Raw genomic sequence first — 20,113 nt, forward strand, 5'->3', positions numbered from 1 at the left:
CTCAATCTGACTCTTTTAGCTGTTTTTCGAATTGGTTTGTATCTCGCTTTGCCTATTCACTCTTTTTTCTTGTTATTCTTTTTTTACTTCACTATGAGACTTTCTTTTAAATTATTTTTCAAAAGGCAACATATAAATAGAAATTTTCATCCATCAAAAAAAAATTACTTTAGTGCTTTTTGAAGTAATAAGAAGGCAATATGTCAAACACAATATGAACACAAACACGATAATCACACTAGTGACAGCGATTTCTAAATAAAACTATTAAATTTTTATTCAATATTCAAGAATTCAAAATTATAAAGGCAATCCACATAATTTTTCAAGGATTTAAATTAATCAACCTCTAAAAATTATTACTCGTTAATATGTTGGAAATTAATCTCATACAAATCAATATTCTAAAACCATTCAATCAATAAAAAATTAAATCTTGGATACAAATTTCATCTATCACAAGAAATGCTATAATCTTAATTTTTTTTAGAAATTAATCAATAAAGCTTGAAAAAAATTGTTATCAAATTAGGGAGATCTACAAAAAAAAGTATTAAAAGATTGATCACTTATCTTGTAAAAATTCTAAAAATAAAACCACGAGGGTTAGGTGAGATAGTAAGGGTTTCTCTTACCTTAACCAATGGTCGAGGATTCGATCCTTTTCTTGGACATAGAACAGCTTTAAAACTTGTGGCCAATTTCTACCCTCTTAATAAGTCTACAGAACGCAAAGAATTAATTACTAGGATTGCTCAAGTGGATACATTAAGAAATAAAAAAAAATCTAGAAATAAAGTAATTTTTTTTTAAAAAATTTGATGATATAATTTTTAAATTTTTTATGAGCTCAATTTACCAATAATATAAATTAAAATATTTTTTATAAATAAATTTTTTCACGTTTTCTTTATGAGGTCAATCTTATACGTGACCCTGTCATTTTTTTTTTCTTTTGTGTTGCCAACATTTTTTCATAATTAAAAACATATTTAGCCAATAAGCTTAAGGAATTGAGACACCAAGTTTCAATCTCGTTATAAATAAAAACGATAATTTTGCTTAATATTTATACTGGTTAATTTATTTAACATTTAATTATATTGACTATATAATGAAAGAAATTGTTAAGAAAACTATATAAGCGATAATGTAAGTTGATGTAATGCTATCGCTTTACAATATCATCGAGGGATTTCTTTGGAGGAGTCATGACTTTAGTTTTACTATAAAAAATATTATTTTCCATTTATTGTAATTGCTTTTTTGTTTTGCCAACAATTTTTTAGTCCAATTATAAGAGTATTATGTTATAGGCATGAAAATTTAAAATTAATCTCAAGTAATCAAAATTACCTATTTATTCTTTTCTTATTCTATAAGAGTTAATATTTGGTAAGCAAAAATACAATAAAATAAATATAATATCATATTTAGTCTTTTACATTTATATTTTTTTGTTAATTTGGTCTCTCTTTTTTTTGAGTTAAATTTGACGCATAATCTTTTTAAAAAAGTCAAATTTGACCATTAACCTTTTGAAAAATAGTTTAAATGATGTTTTCTTAACAAGAAAGCTAACTAAAATGTTAAACTTTTAAACATGACAGCCTAACAGTTCACATGTATTTTATGCTATTTTTTTTTTAATTTCATGAACTTTTTATATATTTTAAATTTTAAATTTCATTTCTTTCATTTTTTGAATTATTTGTAGATGTGACATAAAAAAATGGTGTTATATTAACATGTTATGTATATTAATTGTCATGTGAGTTGCCACATAGTCAACATTAAAAAATGTTTTATTCATCATTTTTTATTTTAATTTTAAAATAAATTAACTCTTTTTAAAAAAATTACTGATTAAATTTAACTGATCAAATTTATAAAAAATATAAACGTAAAGATTAAAATTTTTTATTACGCAAAATAAAAATAAATTTTCGATGCATTTGCCCTTAAAATTATGAAATCTTAGACCATTGATGCATTGACATTATAAATCTCCATGTACTATAAATTTAGCTGACTTTTACTTATATTAGCTCACCGCTTCGCGCCTTGGCCGACAGACTAAATTTAGATCATTATTTTCCTTTATTGGCTACATCTTCTTTTTAGAAATTAAAGTGCTTCTTTTTTTAATAAAACCAATTTGAAACTTTGTGGTTCTTGTTATCTCATATATGCAAGTTGCATTAGAATAATTAATATGTTTGCGCATTATTCCATCACCTTTCAATCTTGTATTAATTAAGCAATATTTCAATATTAAGAACATGAATGATTGGACCTCACCCTCTCCAGCTAGCTACTCCCCCTATATTTTGGGAGCCATCACAACCAAATCTCTATTTGCCCCAATTTGACTTCCATGTCAGGTTGGCGAATAACCCATTTTGTCTGCTAGAAAAAAAAAAGAGAATTTAAAAAAATTAAAAATAAGTGACTTCAAAAAAATGAATTTGAATTATTTTTTTTTTAAAAATACAGTCAATTAAAACTAGGAAAAAAGGATTATTCATAAATAAATGCAAACCTTCCCCTTGCTAAAGGTTATTTTAATCATTTAATCGGTTTTTTTATTATCTTCTCTAGGGATATGTTAAATTTTTCATTTTTTAACATTCTTCAGAAAGTGATGTATATGCTTGATTATTGTCGATTTTGAAGACATTTACTCTAAAATTTGTATAACTTTAATGACATCTAAGTTGTTTGTTTGAATTAATAAATTAATATGATTATTTATTTGAAAGTAAGAAATTACCTTCAAATTATTATTATTATTTTGCATTGAACAATTAATGAAACCATATATTTTCAAAGCTTAATATGTTTGAGCATACAAAGAAACAATTTATATATCAGATAGTAGCGGTTTTTGGCCAAAAGCATGAGCGTAAAAACGTGAGCTTCTCTTCTGTCAAAAAAAAAAACGTGAGCTTCTCATATTATCTTTTTATACAACTTGTCCTTCAATTTATTTTTTAAAAACTTGACGGGACTATCAACTAATGGTACGTACAAATATTGGACCACAAAATCTTTATTTTCCCAAATTTCACCCAAATAATAATGAATATATGATAATATCCAGCAAAATGCACGCACGCAGGTAAGGAAAAAGGGAAGCAAGTCAAGTTGAGATTAATGGGATTTTTATTGAATGTAAGAAATCATAAGTAAAACAATTTTTATTCACGGGTAGTGTGGGAGTGAATCAACAAAATTTGGTTAGGACCGTCCTGCATTAATTTATCAACAAATTTTGGTTAGGTCAACCCGCATTAGACTACGTCGTTTTGTAACTCACCTTATATCCCTCTTTTCACCTGCTCAGTTGGAGGCCTAACATCTTTTTAAGAGATTAATATAATTAAATTAATACTAATTTTAATTTTTCTTACCAAATAAATATTAAAAAACAAGCAAATGGGATGGATAGGAAATAATGCCTATTTTTAAATAATGCCTAGTTTTTTAGTAGATTTGAGATAGATTTTTATTGAAAAATTAGAAAATGATTCCTATTTTTAAATTTAAAAGTCAACAAAAAATTGGATGTTTGTCTTTAAGATAAATATTTTGCTAAAAGGAACTAACTATGTGAATGAAGGGTTGTGCAAATTGTAGTTAATTTATTAAAATGCGAGGACACTTGTGAGGCTGGATATCTGCCACGTGGCTTGTACTCTGCCTTAGATTTCTTAGGTTAATTTCGAATATCTTAATTTAGTTAGGCTCAACAAGATATAACAAACAAAGGTACGTGATCTGGAAGGATAATTTAATAACTAATTTATTTATATGATATTTTGATATAAATAAAACAATTATTTTATAGAGAGTATCTTTCTTATTAAAAAATCATGTAGGTGTAGGCAAATAAAATTTATTTTTAAATATATATATAAGTATTTTAAAACCTAAGTTATAAAACTACGTGTCTATATGCTGTCACTTAAATAATCGTTTTTATTATGAATTTTCATGCTTTTTCCTTTTTCTTTAGGGTGGTGGATCCTGCCTGTTCTCTATTTCTATTACCATTTCTTTAAACGGAAAAACATATTGAATTTGGAACCAACTTTTAGACAGTAATGACACTTTGTTTTGTCTCCAAAAGAAAAGTCACTCAATTCATGTGCGACTTGATGGCCCTTTTCATTAAACTAGGATAAATCAAATCACTATCATATGTAAGTAGGGACGTCACTAGAACTATCCTGATTAACCATCAAATATATTTTTATATATAATCTTGTTTACTGTTTGAAATATTAATTTCATATTAACTTTGAATTTTTAGTAATTTCCCCATACACGCTAAATTATCACATTTCAAATATATATTTAAAGTTTTATTTTTTGTTTATCTTAAAAATGACTATAAGTGTTTATGAATAGTTGTTTACATTTAGTATTGTGCGTTTAGCTTTCTTTTCTTTCACATTACAATATCTAATTTCAATGTCATTATTATTTTTACACTAACAGTAAGTAAACGCACTGCCCATCTAAAGAGACTCTAAATCGTAACCAACATCTCTAAGTTATGGTTTTTAATCAATTTCTAAAATTTAAAATACTATACTTAAAATTTTAAAGTATTAATATTATTTTAATCAGGTCCTTTCATCTGTTTAGTAACCAATTAAGACATTAAATGTCAATATAAATATGATATAAAATATATTTAAAATATGTGAATCAGAATTTAAACAAGTACTGTTGATGCATCAACAATTAGGATACAACTTGTTCAAATTATAAAAGCTATTTTTTTACACGTTCGATCAAGTTGTCTATTCAATAGGTCTACACTCTTGATTAAAATTCGATATATATATATTCTCCCCATCATATTTAAGCTAGCATTTAACATGTAAGTCGACAAGTAGGTCGATAAAAGAACTTTATTATACTATATCAATATTTTGATAATTCAATTAAAACATTTTAAAGTGAAAATTATTTTATAATCTGAAGTATAGTTTAGGGATATTAGGTGCAATTAATCCTTTTAGTGCTAGATTTATTGTTAGATAGAGATTAAAAATCTCTATGCAAATTTAAAAAGCTGTCGTACTTCGTCTTTTAATTAATTTCTATTTTTACTATAGTTATCCTTTTAGTGATTACGTTTGTGGTCTTTAAACTTTATTATAAATATAGGATAGGATAACAATCCATATATATTAATATACTTTATAACAATACAATTATTTTACTCATTACTAGTACTAAAATATTCTAAATTACAGAAATCTAGAAAAGAAGTAATCTTCAGAGTGAACTATAACGTGCACTCTATTTTCTTGAAGTTCATGAAAGTCCATTTGCATTAAAAAAGATTTACTGTTATTATCTCTAAAATTGTACTGATATTATTATGAAAATGATCCTACTTAATATTCTCAAAGTTCTTTCGAAACTTTTTGAATGGAAATTCATTTGATGTTATATCTCACTTGTGATTAAAAAAAAATAGTAATTTGTTATTTTTTAGGATTAATGTAATTTTTTTTTTCAAATTTAGTAATTAGGTCGCTTTTAATATTTGTATTTGCCTGGTTGGTCCATGTTATACTTGAATTTGGCAGTTTTTTTATTTTGATTTTTGAACTTGAATTTCATAAAATTATGATAATGTGACACTTTGAGACTATATCATATCATTATCTAAAACTTAAAAATAATCTTTAAATTTTAAATTATATATTAATTTTTAGATTATGATATGCTATAATTTTAAAGTATCATGTCATCACACTTTTACGAGATCTAAGTTAATTACTAAAGTAAATTTATTTGCCAAATTTAGGGTAAAAATTACATTAACCTTCTTTTTTGTAATATGATTAAGTTAATTTTTTGAAAAAAAAATAGTTTTACATTCTTTCTTTTAAAATGGAATTTAGATGGATAAGAAATTAAGAAAAAATTTTTGTTTATATGACATTTACGCCTCATTGTAAATTTGTAATACGTCTTAAATAAGTTTTATGTTATGTTTAAATTTATAACACATGTATTGAATAAGTTTTATCTGATGTTTTGGTTACTATTGTAATAATATGAGGGAAAAAATTTATATAATACATGTTTAACATTGTTAGACATAAAATAAATAATAATTAATACAAATTTGAAAATAAAAGGATGAATAAAAATTCTTAAAAAAAATAAGCATCTTCAAAATAAACAAAAAATTTTCCTTCTCTTTGTCACAAACAAATTATGTGAGTTGTTAAAAATTATCAATTGTGATTAGTTTATAATTAGCTCCTGACTAAAACATGTAAAAAAAAAACTTCTACCAAACATAACATAAATATTAATATTATTATAATTTTTTTCTCCTACTATTATTACCAAACATAACATGAATAGTTAATTTGGAATTTGAAAATCTTTATATTTATCTTAAAATATTTTTAAAAAAATCAATAATTGGATGCTAAATCATCGTCAAATGTACATGTTGACATAATAAATTCAAATGAAATTGTTGTAATTATCGTTATTCGAAAAAGGCCATGAAATTTATTTCTTTTTATTCACAATAAAAGTTTTGTTCGAAGAAGAAAAACACATCAAGCAAGATTAGTATAAGATCTACACCTTGAAATAGACATAGACCGTGAATTTATCAGTTTGAGGGTGCTTTTAGAACAATAGTGGAGTGGGGTGCGGTACGGTGTATTTAGCTTACTTATTATCTCATGTTATAGTATAGTACAATATTTAATCTCACTGCTACTATTATTTTTACACTAACCACAAATAAATACACCATTCATCTAAGTCCACCATCGAAATCTACCTTGAGTTAAAGAATTTACATTAATAATTGGTGTCAGTTACCAACTTTTCCATTGGTCCAATAGTTATTAAACACCATAATCTAGATTCAAGTCTATAAACAATCCCTAATGGGCTAATCCCCCAAAAGGGAAAGCAACAACATATAAAAATCAAAATGATTAACCGTATTTTAATAGAAAAGCCAATAATTTAGTAGCAACGTGACCATTCAAGTAAGTAAAAAGAAATGTTAAAAAATCATATTCTTAATAAAATATTTCATGTTACTTTTGAGGGTATTTTTTATATATATAAAATATAAAAAACCAGACAGAGTAAGATTTTAACCCTAAATGTTACATCTTAAATATTACTTTATGATGAATTTCTATTTAATAAATTAATATTAAAAACTAAGATTGGATTAAAATGTTGTTAAGAAAAGTTGATCCCGTGATAAAAATATATAATATTAGTTAAGAACCATATAAAAATATATGAAATGTTATTTATAGCCTAATAAATTCAAAATATCAGTTAACCATTACTCAAAATAGCAAAACGATAAATAAAATAAGAGATCGTCAGCCCCTAGACAACAACAAATCAAATCCAACGGTCTAAATATGGAAGTCTTCATTAAAAAATATGAGAGAGATTCAAATAGGTAGTTTCACGTTTTGTAGTTTTTTATTAATTTAATATTTTAATAATTTAATCTTTAAATTTATTAAAATAATTATACTTGCTATGCTTATAAATTTTTATCTCAATCTTATATATATTTTTATCATATTGTATATATTAATATATATTTAACGGTTAAAAAATTTTCACTACAAATTTAATAGTTAAAAATTTTTAATTTATGTGATTAGAATTTCAATTATTAAAATAATAATAGTATAAAAAATTACAAAAGAGTACACTAATAATTTTTTTCCTAAAATATATATAATATAAAATTTTTAATTCTACATTTGATATTAAAAAATAATTATAATTTTAATCGCCCCTCCTTCGTATATGATGATTTTCTAGTGCTAATTGTTAAACTAAAAAACGATTCAGTATATCCAAAAGGAAAACATATTTCACGTGCTTCCGTTACTACCGAAAACCTGCCCAGTCCAATGCCGTCACGGTTCACTGAAAAACAAAAACCAAGGACATTTTCGTCATCTTGAGTTTTCGCATTTCCGATGCCGATATAATCATCCCATTCGGCCATTGCTCCTCCCTTCCCCCCCCCCCCCTCTCCTCTCTCTAAGAGCCAAAGTCAAGATTGTATAACGGAAGCTCCAGTTCCCAGTCAGTGTTTGTTTTTGTGATCACGAAAAACCGCGGCTTCCCCTATACGCCCATAACGCTCTTCTCTATCCTACGCTCAGGTGCGCACCACCTCCTCCTCGTCTCTACGTGTCGCCACCACCTTCCTTCTCCTTCTTACGTGTGACTCTTATAGGAAGCGCGTGCCTCTACGCACCCTTCCGTGCTCGTTAGCCTCAACCCCACTGGCTGTCTTCCTTCTTTTCATCATGTTATAATATTGATATTTCAGTTGTATTCTTTCTCCCTGCAGTCTGCAATCAAAATTACTGAAAACTACTGTCCCCTTCCATTCACTTCCAAAACCGTTTGTTCCCGCGGTTTTGCCTCGACTGAATCAATATATTTCGATACTAAAGCCAAAACGTTACGTTGCTTTCATGTCGATTCATTGATTTCTTCGTGTTTTTTTTCTTCTTTAGAGCTAGTTCTCGGGGTCCTTTGATTGGCAGGAGTTGTACGGAATGAGAAACTAGTTCGGTCCATAGGTACGAACGGGGAAGGAGGGAAGAACCGAGGAAGTAAAAGAGATAAAAAAAAAAGTGTGATATTGTGAGTCCCGTGTGGTGTGAAAATGCCTCATCGAGCGACTTACTTCTTCCCCAGGCAATTTCCCGATCGTGGGTTCGATGCGTCTACGAAGCAACTATTGGATCACGAGAAAAAGCTCGCTAAGGAAACATCAGCCACTACAACAGCAGATGTAACGAGCAACTTTGCTGAAAATGACTGCAATAACACGATCTCAAGGACAGCTCCCAAAGACTTTAAGCCGCCAGCTGTTGCTAAGACCAACGGCAAGGACGACTATTACTCCCCGCTTTCTGATCTTTTCACGGACGAAAAGCTGCACGCAAAAAAGCAGAAGCTCGCCGCTTTCCGCGATTGGTTCGTCGAGAAAAAAACGAGTACCGACCGACCACGTCACGTGAAACGGTCCTCTCGACGTGTCCCTTCGAGTACTACTGATCATGATGAAGATGAAGATCGCCGGTTGTTATTAGCTCCGGAACCAGCTCTGCCGTCGACGCCTTCCCCTCCTTCCCCCCTTCCGGCGCCTGCCACTGAAATCACACCCGTCGTTGACGACCGTAGTGTTGACCAAAACTTTGATCGGCAGGTATCGTTGCCAAGGTTCTCGAGTGGTAGTAGCTATGCTGGGAGTTTGTTTTCCGCTACGACATTGGATGGCAACTTGTCGAGTGATGTTAAAGATACATGGACTAAGGAGACATCATCGACCACCGTGCCGGAGACCGGGGAAGTCGAGGCACAGGAGGTGGAGGAAGCTAAAGATAACTTAGCGCTCAAGTCAAAGGAAAGTTATTATTTACAGGTTATGCTCGCTAGGAGGCTTACTTCTCAAGCAAGTCTACTCGGCGAACCTTTGCTTTTACAATGCAGTGGACCGGGTGTCGTCGATGCAGAAACTGTTTCTTATCGTCTTTGGGTATTCTTCTCGTCGTTTTTCGCTTGAAATATATTTTTGTTTCTCTTCCAAGTTCTTATCCATATTCAAACTTTACAAATCTCTAATGGATTTACATTTGATTTGCAGGTTAGTGGCTGTTTATCATACAACGATAAGATATCAGATGGCTTTTACAATATTCTTGGGATGAATCCATATCTATGGGTAATGTGTAATGAGTTGGAAGAAGGCAGACGCTTGCCACCTTTGATGTCTCTTAAAGAAATTGAACCAAGCGAGACGTCAATGGAGGTTGTACTTGTTGACAGACGCGGTGATTCGCGCCTCAAGGAGCTTGAAGATAAAGCACAGGAATTATATTGTGCTTCAGAAAATACCTTAATGTTGGTCGAGAAGCTTGGAAAGCTTGTTGCTATATACATGGGGTACAATTTATTATTTTATTTTTCAATCTATTTTCCCTGATGATTCATTTCTATCGAATTTTCACTGTGTGAATTGTTTTTTATATATAGAGGATCTTTTCCTGAAGAACAAGGGGATCTTCACAAACACTGGAAATTGGTTAGTAGGAGATTGAGGGATTTGCAGAAGTGTATTGTGCTCCCAATTGGTAGCCTATCAATGGGACTTTGCAGGCATCGTGCAATCCTCTTTAAGGTGCCAAAACATTGGCCTTTTACTTTATGTTCTCACCAACTTCGTTCTACTCTTAGGATCCATCCACTAGCACACACCAGGAAAAAAAATAAAACCGATAGACGTAGTTTAGGGATCTGCTCCTATTGGAACTTGAATGTTAAAATATACGCGACACGATGAAGGAAGGATTTTTTTTATGTGTTTGTTTCTTTATTCCATCTCTTGAGCCAGAAATACTTATATATGGAATGTAAGGCTTTCTGATATAAATATTATATTAATTTGTACATGATTTTGGATTGACATTTTTGTTTTCAGTTCGTTCCTAAGTGTTTCAAAAGTTATTTAAGGTGTAGGAAATGTCCCTCTTATATAAGTTCTTGGTAAAAAAGGACTGCGAGTTCGAAGTACAAGAATCTTTTAAAGCCATCATACAGTGTGATACTTGTATCCTGCAATGGTGAATTGACAGTTTTTTTTATTTTATTTTAAATATGGGATCTCCATGTTCCCCCCCTGAAATCGGTTGTTAAAATAATGAACTTCTAAAGCTTTTGAATATTTTCTCTGTTTCACAATTCAGAAGATGTAAAAGATGTTAATGAATAATGTTCTTGCCAAACATAGCTTATGCTGCTATACCAGCATATCATATGAAGATGAGCGTTTGAGACCACTGATTTCTCTGTAAAATGTTGATGTGTGAAATGTATTTGCATTCTTTAGGACAGATCAGCCTTTGAATTTAGATGTAATATATGATGATCTTACTGAACATAGTGTATTGTTTAAATACACAGAAATTGGCGGACTATATCGGTTTACCATGCAGGATTGCTCGAGGATGCAAATATTGTGCTGCCGATCATCGTTCTTCATGCCTCGTCAAAATCGAAGATGACCGGCAATCACCAAGGTAAGATCCACAACTTTTAGTTCATATATTTGCTAATGAAATGTTGAAAGTTGATAAAATAATTAGGAATAATTTTGTGCCATTGTTTAAAAAATTTCTTGCATTGAGAATATTCATTGTTTAAAAAATTTCTTGCATTGAGAATATTAGCTATTCTTTGATCTTCAAATTTTTCTAGTTCTGTTTTGATACGTTGTTGCTCAGAGACGAATCGGTTGTCTCGCAGGGAATATGTAGTTGATCTAGTTGGGGAGCCAGGAAATATTCACGGTCCGGATTCCTCCATCAATGGAGGATTCCTTTCTTCAATGCCTTCGCCATTTCAAATTTCTTATCTAAAAGAGTTCCAGCAACCTGACATGGATACTGCACCGTGTTGTCAGATAAAAGATTCGAAGAATTCACATTCTCTTTGTAAGAATCCTCTACTTTCCGGTACGTGGTACATTTTGGACACAAATTAGTCACAAAATTGTTAAACCAAATTGAAAACCGTGGAGATCAATCTCCTGCAGGTGGCATTGAGAAATCTCAACAGTTTAAGAGCAACGGCTTGCTTGAAAGTCAAAAGGCACCAATGTTTACACCAATTGATCAAGACTGTCTTGGAAAGTCATTGATGACTTTTGAAGCTACAGCCGTGACAACGGTGCATCAAAGTTCTAAACCCCGTGGAGACGAAGTCGCCGTAGAACAAACTCTTGGAAATGAGATTGTTATATCTGGTACCTCAGTGGTGAAAAGAGTGAAGCAATTGAAAGGTAACTTGCCTAGTCAGTCGGATCTCGAGGAGATCGGTGTTGAACTTGATAGCCGAGGTAGATTCTCTGCTGTGACCATTCCAAGATATGTAAATCTTGAACCTTCTCTTGCAATGGATTGGCTTGAGATTTCATGGGATGAATTGCATATTAAGGAACGCGTCGGTGCTGGTACTTCTCTTTGTTCTTCGTTATATGATATAACTCCTACATGTTTCCTTTTCTCTTTAAGCGTCTTAAATGTTAGATCTGTTAGTACTAACATTGTTTGCTTAAACTCTCCTTCTGCAGGTTCATTCGGAACAGTACATCGTGCTGAGTGGCATGGATCGGTTAGTAACTTTTCTCCCTTTGTGACTGAAAACCATTGGTTTTCTAATTTCTTGGATGATGAATGATTATGATATCAAGATTTGCCTTTAATTGATGAATCCGATATAGAATGTAGTACTCTTGTGCATGCTTTGCAATGTTTAGCAAGCTAAGCTTGATGAATATCTTGATCTCGTCTTATTCATCCTAAGGAATTTAGTTCACATCATGAATTTAAACTCTGTTAAATTGAAGGAGAGGGTGAGAAATATTTGTCTACATTTGATATTGGAATTGAATAATAAATGAACTTACGTGAATTGTACCGAAGGCATCATGTAGGATTCTTAGTTGATATATGACACACTGTTGCAATGGAGAGCAAATTGTTAATTGTAGCTTTGTTTGTTACATGATCAGTTTATTTTTTGGATTTTTTTTTGTCATAATATTTTATCGCCTAAAATAAACTATTGTTGTTCTTATGCAGGATGTTGCAGTCAAAGTTTTGACTGTCCAAGATTTTCATGATGATCAGTTGAAGGAGTTTCTCAGAGAGGTTTGTACTGGAATAAACCTGATAAAGTAGTTAATTGTTATCATCCGTATGTTGTTAACATTACATATTTCATTTGGCCGGTTCCACTTTCATGATGCATCCACCTACCATGTTCTGTAAATGGTTCAATATATGCATCCTATGGCCAAGTTATCGTGCATGTCGTTGATTGAGATGAATATAGTCATTTGATACGACTACAGCTCAAGTTACTGATGCATTTTGTTTAGGTTGCTATAATGAAACGTGTTCGACATCCAAATGTGGTCCTCTTCATGGGTGCTGTCACAAAGCGTCCTCATCTATCAATAGTGACAGAGTATCTGCCAAGGTAAAATCAACTTATTTCATATCATGATAGTGAACTGGTGTTTGCAATAAATGTATATCCTAAGGCTTGGTTTTTGCCAAATAGGGGTAGTTTATACCGCCTCATTCATAGGCCAACTGCTGGGGAAACACTGGATCAGAGGAGGCGATTACGGATGGCACTGGATGTGGTTCGTAACATTCTCTACACACTCATTTTTATCTATTAATGCTTCTTGATGTTGACACAATATTAAAGTTTTGCATTGGAAACAGGCCAAGGGGATCAACTATCTACATTGCCTTCGTCCTCCCATAGTTCACTGGGACCTTAAATCACCGAATCTGTTGGTTGATAAGAACTGGACAGTAAAGGTACTATAGAAAGAGTTTCTCATTTTGCCAATTCTGCACGTAAATGTATATTGTCATTTCAAAAGCGTGAATTTATCTTCTTATGCCATTCCTAGGTGTGTGATTTTGGACTGTCCAGATTCAAAGCGGGCACTTTTATATCATCAAAATCTGTTGCCGGAACAGTAAGTACTCCATTACCTCCTCTTGCATTGAAACAAACTAGCATATTCACACATCAGTAGGTGGTCAATTCCATTTAAGTTGTCAATCTGTTGTGGTTCAAGAATATGTCTTCCTCTTGCAACAACAGCACGTAAATAACTAGTTTGTTTTTTTCAGCCCGAGTGGATGGCTCCGGAATTCCTTCGTGGAGAGCCTTCAAATGAAAAATCCGATGTTTACAGTTTCGGAGTAATCTTATGGGAGCTTGTGACCATGCAACAACCTTGGAGTGGACTCAGTCCTGCTCAGGTGAATGAATAATATATATGCTTTTTTTTTCCTTATTCGCATACTAGTTCCTTCTTGTATGTTTTCTTACAATAGAATTCGGAGTTACAGCGTACAAAAAAGTTATTGTCAAACACAAATTGCTAATTGTGGTGCATGTATAAAATTATAGGTGGTTGGTGCTGTTGCTTTCCAAAACAGAAGGCTGGCCGTTCCTCCGAATACTTCTCCAAAGTTGGCTTCCCTCATGGAATCTTGTTGGGCCGAGTGAGTATGCTTTAGTCACTTTAGTCACTATGATTCATTTCGCTGCACTTAAATTCATATTATGTCCAAATTAGGCTACCATTTATTGTTGATGATGGTTGCTTTTGATTGATTGCAGCGATCCGGCTGAACGGCCGTCATTTGCTAACATAGTAGAAGCACTAAAGAAGTTTCTCAAGTCACCATTGCAGTTGGTGGAAATGGGAACTCAGTGACCGAGTGGCCCTTAAAGGCCATTCCTACTGTGAAATAGTTCGAATAAAGCCGATTCCAGGGATCTATTTTTTAACCTTGCAGCAAAGCAACTCTTGGACTTGGCTGTATAATGTTATTCCACTAACAGAGCTGCAACTGTAGATGCCTATCTTACTAACCCGTTTGGAAGGCAGTTAAAATCCCATCTTAAAAGACAAAAAACCTATAAATAAAAATCACAGCAAACTATTACCTGACTTTGCTGTGCTAAAACTAAAAACAGGTTTTGTTTTTGAAAACCATGGGGGATTGAATGCTTTCCAACATAAAATGGCTATATTCAATGTGTAAATCCGAAGGGGTTTAAAATTTCGGAAATTTACCTTTGATAATATAATAATTTTATTTTGTATTTTCCTTTGTAAAACCATGGGTTGTATTTGGGCTGTAATCAGTCAAAAGAACGAAATTTGAAGGTATGATATATATATGCTTTCTACCATATAGTTTTGTTTGATGAGCCTTGTGTAGGAGAGATGGTTTTGGACCTTATGTTGAAGGCTTTCAAGTTTTGGACCTTGGGTCTATTTTGACTCTTTTTATCTTATCTTTTTCTCCCTCTTGTTTTTTTGTTGAAGAAATTGATATTGATTTTCTTAATTGACTTATAATGAATATATTATGTCCCAAAAAAAATTTATTTAAGATTGATAATCCTTGAATATCTTTTTATAACTACAATTAATTTTTATATTTGTATTGTATATTTAATTTGGGATATTAAGTGTGAATGAGAAATTTGAGTGAGTTTATTAGTTTAGACAATTTGAGTTGAGCTAGTTATTAAGCAATTAAATTTAGTGTTTATAATTATTTGTTGCAATTGGAACAATTGTTATAGATAATTTAATTAATTTGAGTTGAATTAATTATTGAATTATTTAATTTAGTGCTTCTAATGATTGATTGTAATTAGAACTATTCATATAATTGTAATTTTAAAAATAAATAAATAAAACATGAAAATCGATATCTTATATTTTAATTTGATATAATATAAACAAGTATTTACATGAAAATAGAATACATTAGTTCAATAAATATTCTAAACAAGTAACAAATCTAAAATCGAATCATCTTTTATAATACGCTAGTCCAATAAATACGATTACTAATAAATTAACAAAAGAAATACATATTACATACAATTTTATCTTACTCTAGCATTTCACATTTGTTAAGTTATTCTCCCTAACACTAAGAATATACTCTTTGTTATCACCGGTTGGTCTTTAACCAAGTACAAAAAATAAATAGTAAATGCTATGTAACTCGTTTAAATTTAGTATAAATAATTTATAACATATACAATATAATTTAGTTAATTATTTTGTAGGTCAAAATATATAAGAAATTAATAAAATTTTAAATTATTTAAACTAGATCAATAAAATAATATACAATTATATTTAGAAATAAAATATTCTAAAATTAAAATACTAATATTTTATATAAAAATAATATTTATAACTTAAATCACTTACTAACATGTTTGAAAAGTAATAGAGTAATTAAATTTAAATATAATTATTTATAAAAATACCATAAATGTATAATTATAAATAAATACGCTTAAATATGTGACGTTTCAAACTCGTGGCATTCTAAATGCATATTAATACTGTTAGAAATTTATTTAAATTTTTTTCTTTCAAATAATTAGGTTTAAATTTAGCATGACAGTCAAGTTAAAAAAACGTATCAAAAGAAATTTCTTCTAAAATGAAATTTTAATTAACTAATTTAAAAATAATTTTTTATCTAAAAAGGATTCACAAATCATCCCTTCAAATTCAATCTATGGCGTGGACAAATTATTCATTAACCGAAAAAAAATAAAAGATCTGACTAAGAGAACAAACACAATCAAAAATCAAATACAAAAAATTCTAATTATAAAAGACAAGAAAAACGAATTTCTAACTCAAGATATAAATAGTAGTTCTAACAAAATAAGTTATCAGGATAAAATATTAGAATCATCAAAAAAATTTTGGCAAATAGTAAAAAGAAGAAATATTCGATTAATCCGGAAATTCTATTTTTTTATAAACTTTTTCATTGAAAAGATATACATGGATATTTTTCTATATATCATTAATATTCCAAGAACCAATACCCAACTTTTTCTTGAATCAACAAAAAAAATGATTGAGAACTTCATTCACAATAATGAAGCAAATCAAGAAAGAATTAATAAAACTAAAAATACAACTCATTTTATTTCAACTATAAAAACCTCACTTTCTTCGGTTAGGCTGGCTACGTGCTCTGTATTATCAACGATTTCCACAGAAGATGGTAAGATGATGTCTTGAGCAGTTACATATCCGGGACCCTTGGCACAAATAAAGGCGTTACGAGTTCCATACAAATTCCCTCTCAATACAATTTCTTTCAAATTCATTAAAATTTCATGGAGAATAAATTACTTTTAATATAAAAATTTAATCAACTCATTTATTTACTTTTTCTTTGTTTGAGCTCTAATTATATCCGAATGGAACTAAACTCTAATAGAAGGAAACAATCTTGAAACTATTTTTTTGTTTATAAAACTAGTATCCGAAAGTTCATAATGTATATTCAATAGAATCAATACCATTACAAGTAATTCTCTCAAAATTAAACCCCTACTAGAATCTGTTCATATATTTTTTATAGGTAAAATTTTGAAGATAGTACATATGTTTATTGATATTTGTGTGGATTTAATCCCTCTACTGTTATTTATTTAAAACTAATTCTTTTATTTTTCGAATTGTTAATTATCAATCCTTTCAATAACCTTTAGGTTACGTTTTTTGTTTTACATGTGATTATTAGAGTATAATGTGAGTTACATGTTGGATACCACATAATTTAATTAGATAAAAGGTAGAATTCTATTAAAAAATAATTAAAGCAAAGAAAGTTGAAAATGTTTTTGAGTAAACTTCTAGACCCTCCTTTGAAATCAATTGGAACTGCCTAAATTTTATTCGATCTAAAACTTAGAATTTTTTAATAGTTGTCAAGAATTAAATTCATGTAAAAAATCATTTTGAAAGAAAAAAATAATCACGTATATAATAACAATGATTATGTGTTATTATTTATTATCATAAAAGGTTAGCTTAAAAATTAAAAGTAATTTAATTTGATTAAGGTTGATTGAGTTTCAATTATTAAATAAAGTATGAATCAAATATGTGTAGATAATTTAGTAATTAATTTTTAATTTATGATGAGTTGATTAGAAATTAAAATTAATGTGCAACGTTATATATGTATTAAGGCCATGGTCTCCCGAATTACATAGCATCCCATCTTAATAAAAAAAGAGTCACCTTCTTTAAATTACTTGTGTTAATTTAAAAAATCAAAATTATAAATTAATTGTGTTAATTTAAAAAATCAAAATCATAAGCCTTACAATTTTTAAAATATCAATGAACTCAGGGACATTTTTTATTTAATTTTATTATTGATTTGTTCATAATCTTAATTTATTAATATTTATATATGATTTTACGGTTGTAATATGAGTTTCACACTATTGTTATTGAACAAATATTGTTTCCTGCGTATAACAAGAAATCTAGAAATGGAAGGCTCCTTTGATGCTCTGTGAGACAAGAGAAGCTTTTGAAAGTAGAAAGACAGAACTCCCTGTCGTCATTTCTAATTATGTATGTCACACAGTACTCTAATAATTAGATCTAAAAGTTAAAACAAAAAAAATTCGCATCATTATTTTAACAGAGTTAACGAAAAAGTTTATTAAAGATTGAAAAAAGAGCCATTCGAAAAGAGATTATTTTTTAGCAAATAAAAGAAAAGATTAAATTCGTATAAATTTATAAGTTTAGGGACTATCATTAGAATTTTACCATTTTAAATATTTCCATTCACAAATAAAATAACCCTCGATTGCTAGAAAACAGAATTTAAAAAAATTATTATTATTATTATTAAAAAACTTTCAATTTCAAAACCATATTGACGGCTAATTCACAACAATCATAACTGCAACCACCATAGTAGTCTTCTTGAGAAACCCTCCCTTTAATCCGTTCCTTTTTTTTTCCCTCCTCAAATTCTAAAGGGATTAAGTTAAAGATGTGGACGGATCTACTTTTGCAAGCCGCTATAATTCTCGTTACGATCTTTATGTTCCTTGCTATGCACGATATTCCCAAAAAGATCTTCACCAAAATCCGTTACCGGAATCGAGCCGACTTCCAGGCGAAGCGTCACTTCGTCCTCGGAGCCCAGCTCTTGGCTCAAGCCAGATCCTCCAAGTCTCGTTCATCCACCGCCTCTTTAGCCAAACAAGCCGAAGCCGAAGCCGACAAAGCCATTTCTCTAGACCGGAAAGACGCCGCCGCTTACATCCTCAAAGCCCTAGCCCTTGATCTCCAGGGCTTCAAGACCTCCGCTCTCGACTCCCTCGACGTCGCTCTCTCCCCTATTGCTGCCAAGTCGTTGACTGATAAAGAACGAGGCGACGCGCTGTTTAAACGGGCCGAGTTGAAGATGAGCATGAATCGGCGCGGCGGCCGCGTCGACTCAGCTATTGACGATTTGACCAAGGCTCTAGAATTGATCGGAGATAACGCCAAGGCTTTTTGCCTGTTGGGAGAATGTTATGAAATGAAGAAGATGAAATCGGAAGCTAAATCGGCATTCGAGAAAGCTCTTAAGGTCGAGCCTACCTCAATCGTCGCTTGCACCGCCATTGATCGACTCGGCTCGTAGTCAGGTCCTTTATTTTCTTCACCACCTTGTTCTCGACGCCGTCGTTTCAGATTTTCTTTTCCTGTATCATTTTGTTGTGTATTTCACTATTTCGATGTTTTTTAGAACATTCTCAATTCAATGAATTTGCCGCTATTTTAATAAAAATAAATCTGAAATTTATTGAGATTTATATTTCAATTTTGTTACAAGGAATATTTGATAAATTAGAGGAATTAAGGAAAAGTCGTATACGTTGTTGTACTATAGTACGGAGCAATGTATTATTTATTTTATTTTATTTATATAAAATACATTTAAAATCAAGTTTTTATAATACCCTTTTTTCGATATCTAAATTTCAATGTGACGAAAAAAGTAATAAATTTATGACATAAAATTAAAGTGACGAGTTTTTAAAAGTAGAATATAAAAATACATTACTTGCACATATCTTAATTCTAAGCAGAGGCGAAAGTCTACATAGGAATTAAGGTCTTCGTTTTTTCCCATGTTAGTATTGCCAGAAAAATAAGATTAGTTGACTTAAGCTTCGTTTGGGGCGACGGTGTGATGCATTGCGGTACGTTTAATTTATTTTTTGTTTTAGGTTATAGTATCGCTACAGTATTTAATCTTTACCGCTATTACTGTTTTTATACTAATCGCAGGTAAACGCACCGTCCATCCAAATTCACCTTTAGAAAACGGGTGGTGTGGAAATTGGCCAACTTTTCTACTTTGGTGAATGATAAAAGATAAATTTCTCCTCCTTTAATGCAATGAGAGCTTGGCTTGGTGCTTACTTAACTTCCCTTGCGAATCCATTTTAAAAAGAAGCCTGTAAACATAAAAATGGCATCAAAATTGAGAAGGTGGAGCAAGGATATTATATCTCTGCTCTGCTTGGAGTGCTTCTCTATGTTACTTTAACCACTTGTTTCCATGGATTACATAACTATTTGGAGGAACATGCCGAAGTCAACCTTGCC

General features: G+C 30.6%; 2 protein-coding genes across 5 annotated transcripts; both read left to right on the forward strand.

Moving 5' to 3' along the window:
- The first annotated feature begins 7,918 nt into the window (after positions 1–7,918).
- On the forward strand, positions 7,919–14,844 carry LOC107957829 (serine/threonine-protein kinase CTR1). 4 transcript variants are annotated; one of them, XM_041113956.1, is made up of 16 exons: positions 8,060–8,204; positions 8,565–9,592; positions 9,701–9,999; positions 10,090–10,234; positions 11,017–11,132; positions 11,359–11,567; positions 11,648–12,064; positions 12,185–12,225; positions 12,696–12,764; positions 12,995–13,095; positions 13,180–13,264; positions 13,350–13,448; positions 13,544–13,612; positions 13,770–13,901; positions 14,053–14,147; positions 14,266–14,844. In XM_041113956.1, the coding sequence occupies exons 2-16, from the start codon at positions 8,717–8,719 to the stop codon at positions 14,360–14,362; spliced, it is 2,850 nt and encodes a 949-aa protein (XP_040969890.1). In that variant the 5' UTR covers positions 8,060–8,204; positions 8,565–8,716; the 3' UTR covers positions 14,363–14,844. The 4 variants fall into 4 exon arrangements, with proteins under 4 accessions (XP_016748904.2, XP_016748905.2, XP_016748906.2 ...); XM_016893415.2 differs by having other exon boundaries at positions 7,919–9,592; XM_016893416.2 differs by having other exon boundaries at positions 8,053–9,592; positions 11,359–11,546; positions 11,633–12,064.
- A 3,484-nt stretch (positions 14,845–18,328) lies between these two features.
- LOC107957828 (uncharacterized) lies at positions 18,329–19,308 on the forward strand. The gene has a single exon (XM_016893414.2). It carries the CDS (start codon positions 18,504–18,506, stop codon positions 19,140–19,142), a length of 639 nt encoding a protein of 212 aa, XP_016748903.1. The 5' UTR covers positions 18,329–18,503; the 3' UTR covers positions 19,143–19,308.
- The last annotated feature ends 805 nt before the right edge of the window (positions 19,309–20,113 follow it).

This window comes from Gossypium hirsutum, chromosome A05 (assembly GCF_007990345.1).
Source record: "Gossypium hirsutum isolate 1008001.06 chromosome A05, Gossypium_hirsutum_v2.1, whole genome shotgun sequence".
In the NCBI taxonomy this organism is placed as follows: domain Eukaryota; kingdom Viridiplantae; phylum Streptophyta; class Magnoliopsida; order Malvales; family Malvaceae; genus Gossypium; species Gossypium hirsutum.

Excerpts from the sequence above, each read along its gene's own strand:
- LOC107957829 (XM_016893415.2), top strand. The coding sequence starts at position 8,717 with ATGCCTCATCGAGCGACTTACTTCTTCCCCAGGCAATTTCCCGATCGT. Across the intron at positions 10,000-10,089 it reads CTTGTTGCTATATACATGGG|AGGATCTTTTCCTGAAGAAC; the intron begins GTACAATTTATT and ends TTTTATATATAG. Across the intron at positions 11,568-11,647 it reads TAAGAATCCTCTACTTTCCG|GTGGCATTGAGAAATCTCAA; the intron begins GTACGTGGTACA and ends AATCTCCTGCAG.
- LOC107957828 (XM_016893414.2), top strand. The coding sequence starts at position 18,504 with ATGTGGACGGATCTACTTTTGCAAGCCGCTATAATTCTCGTTACGATC.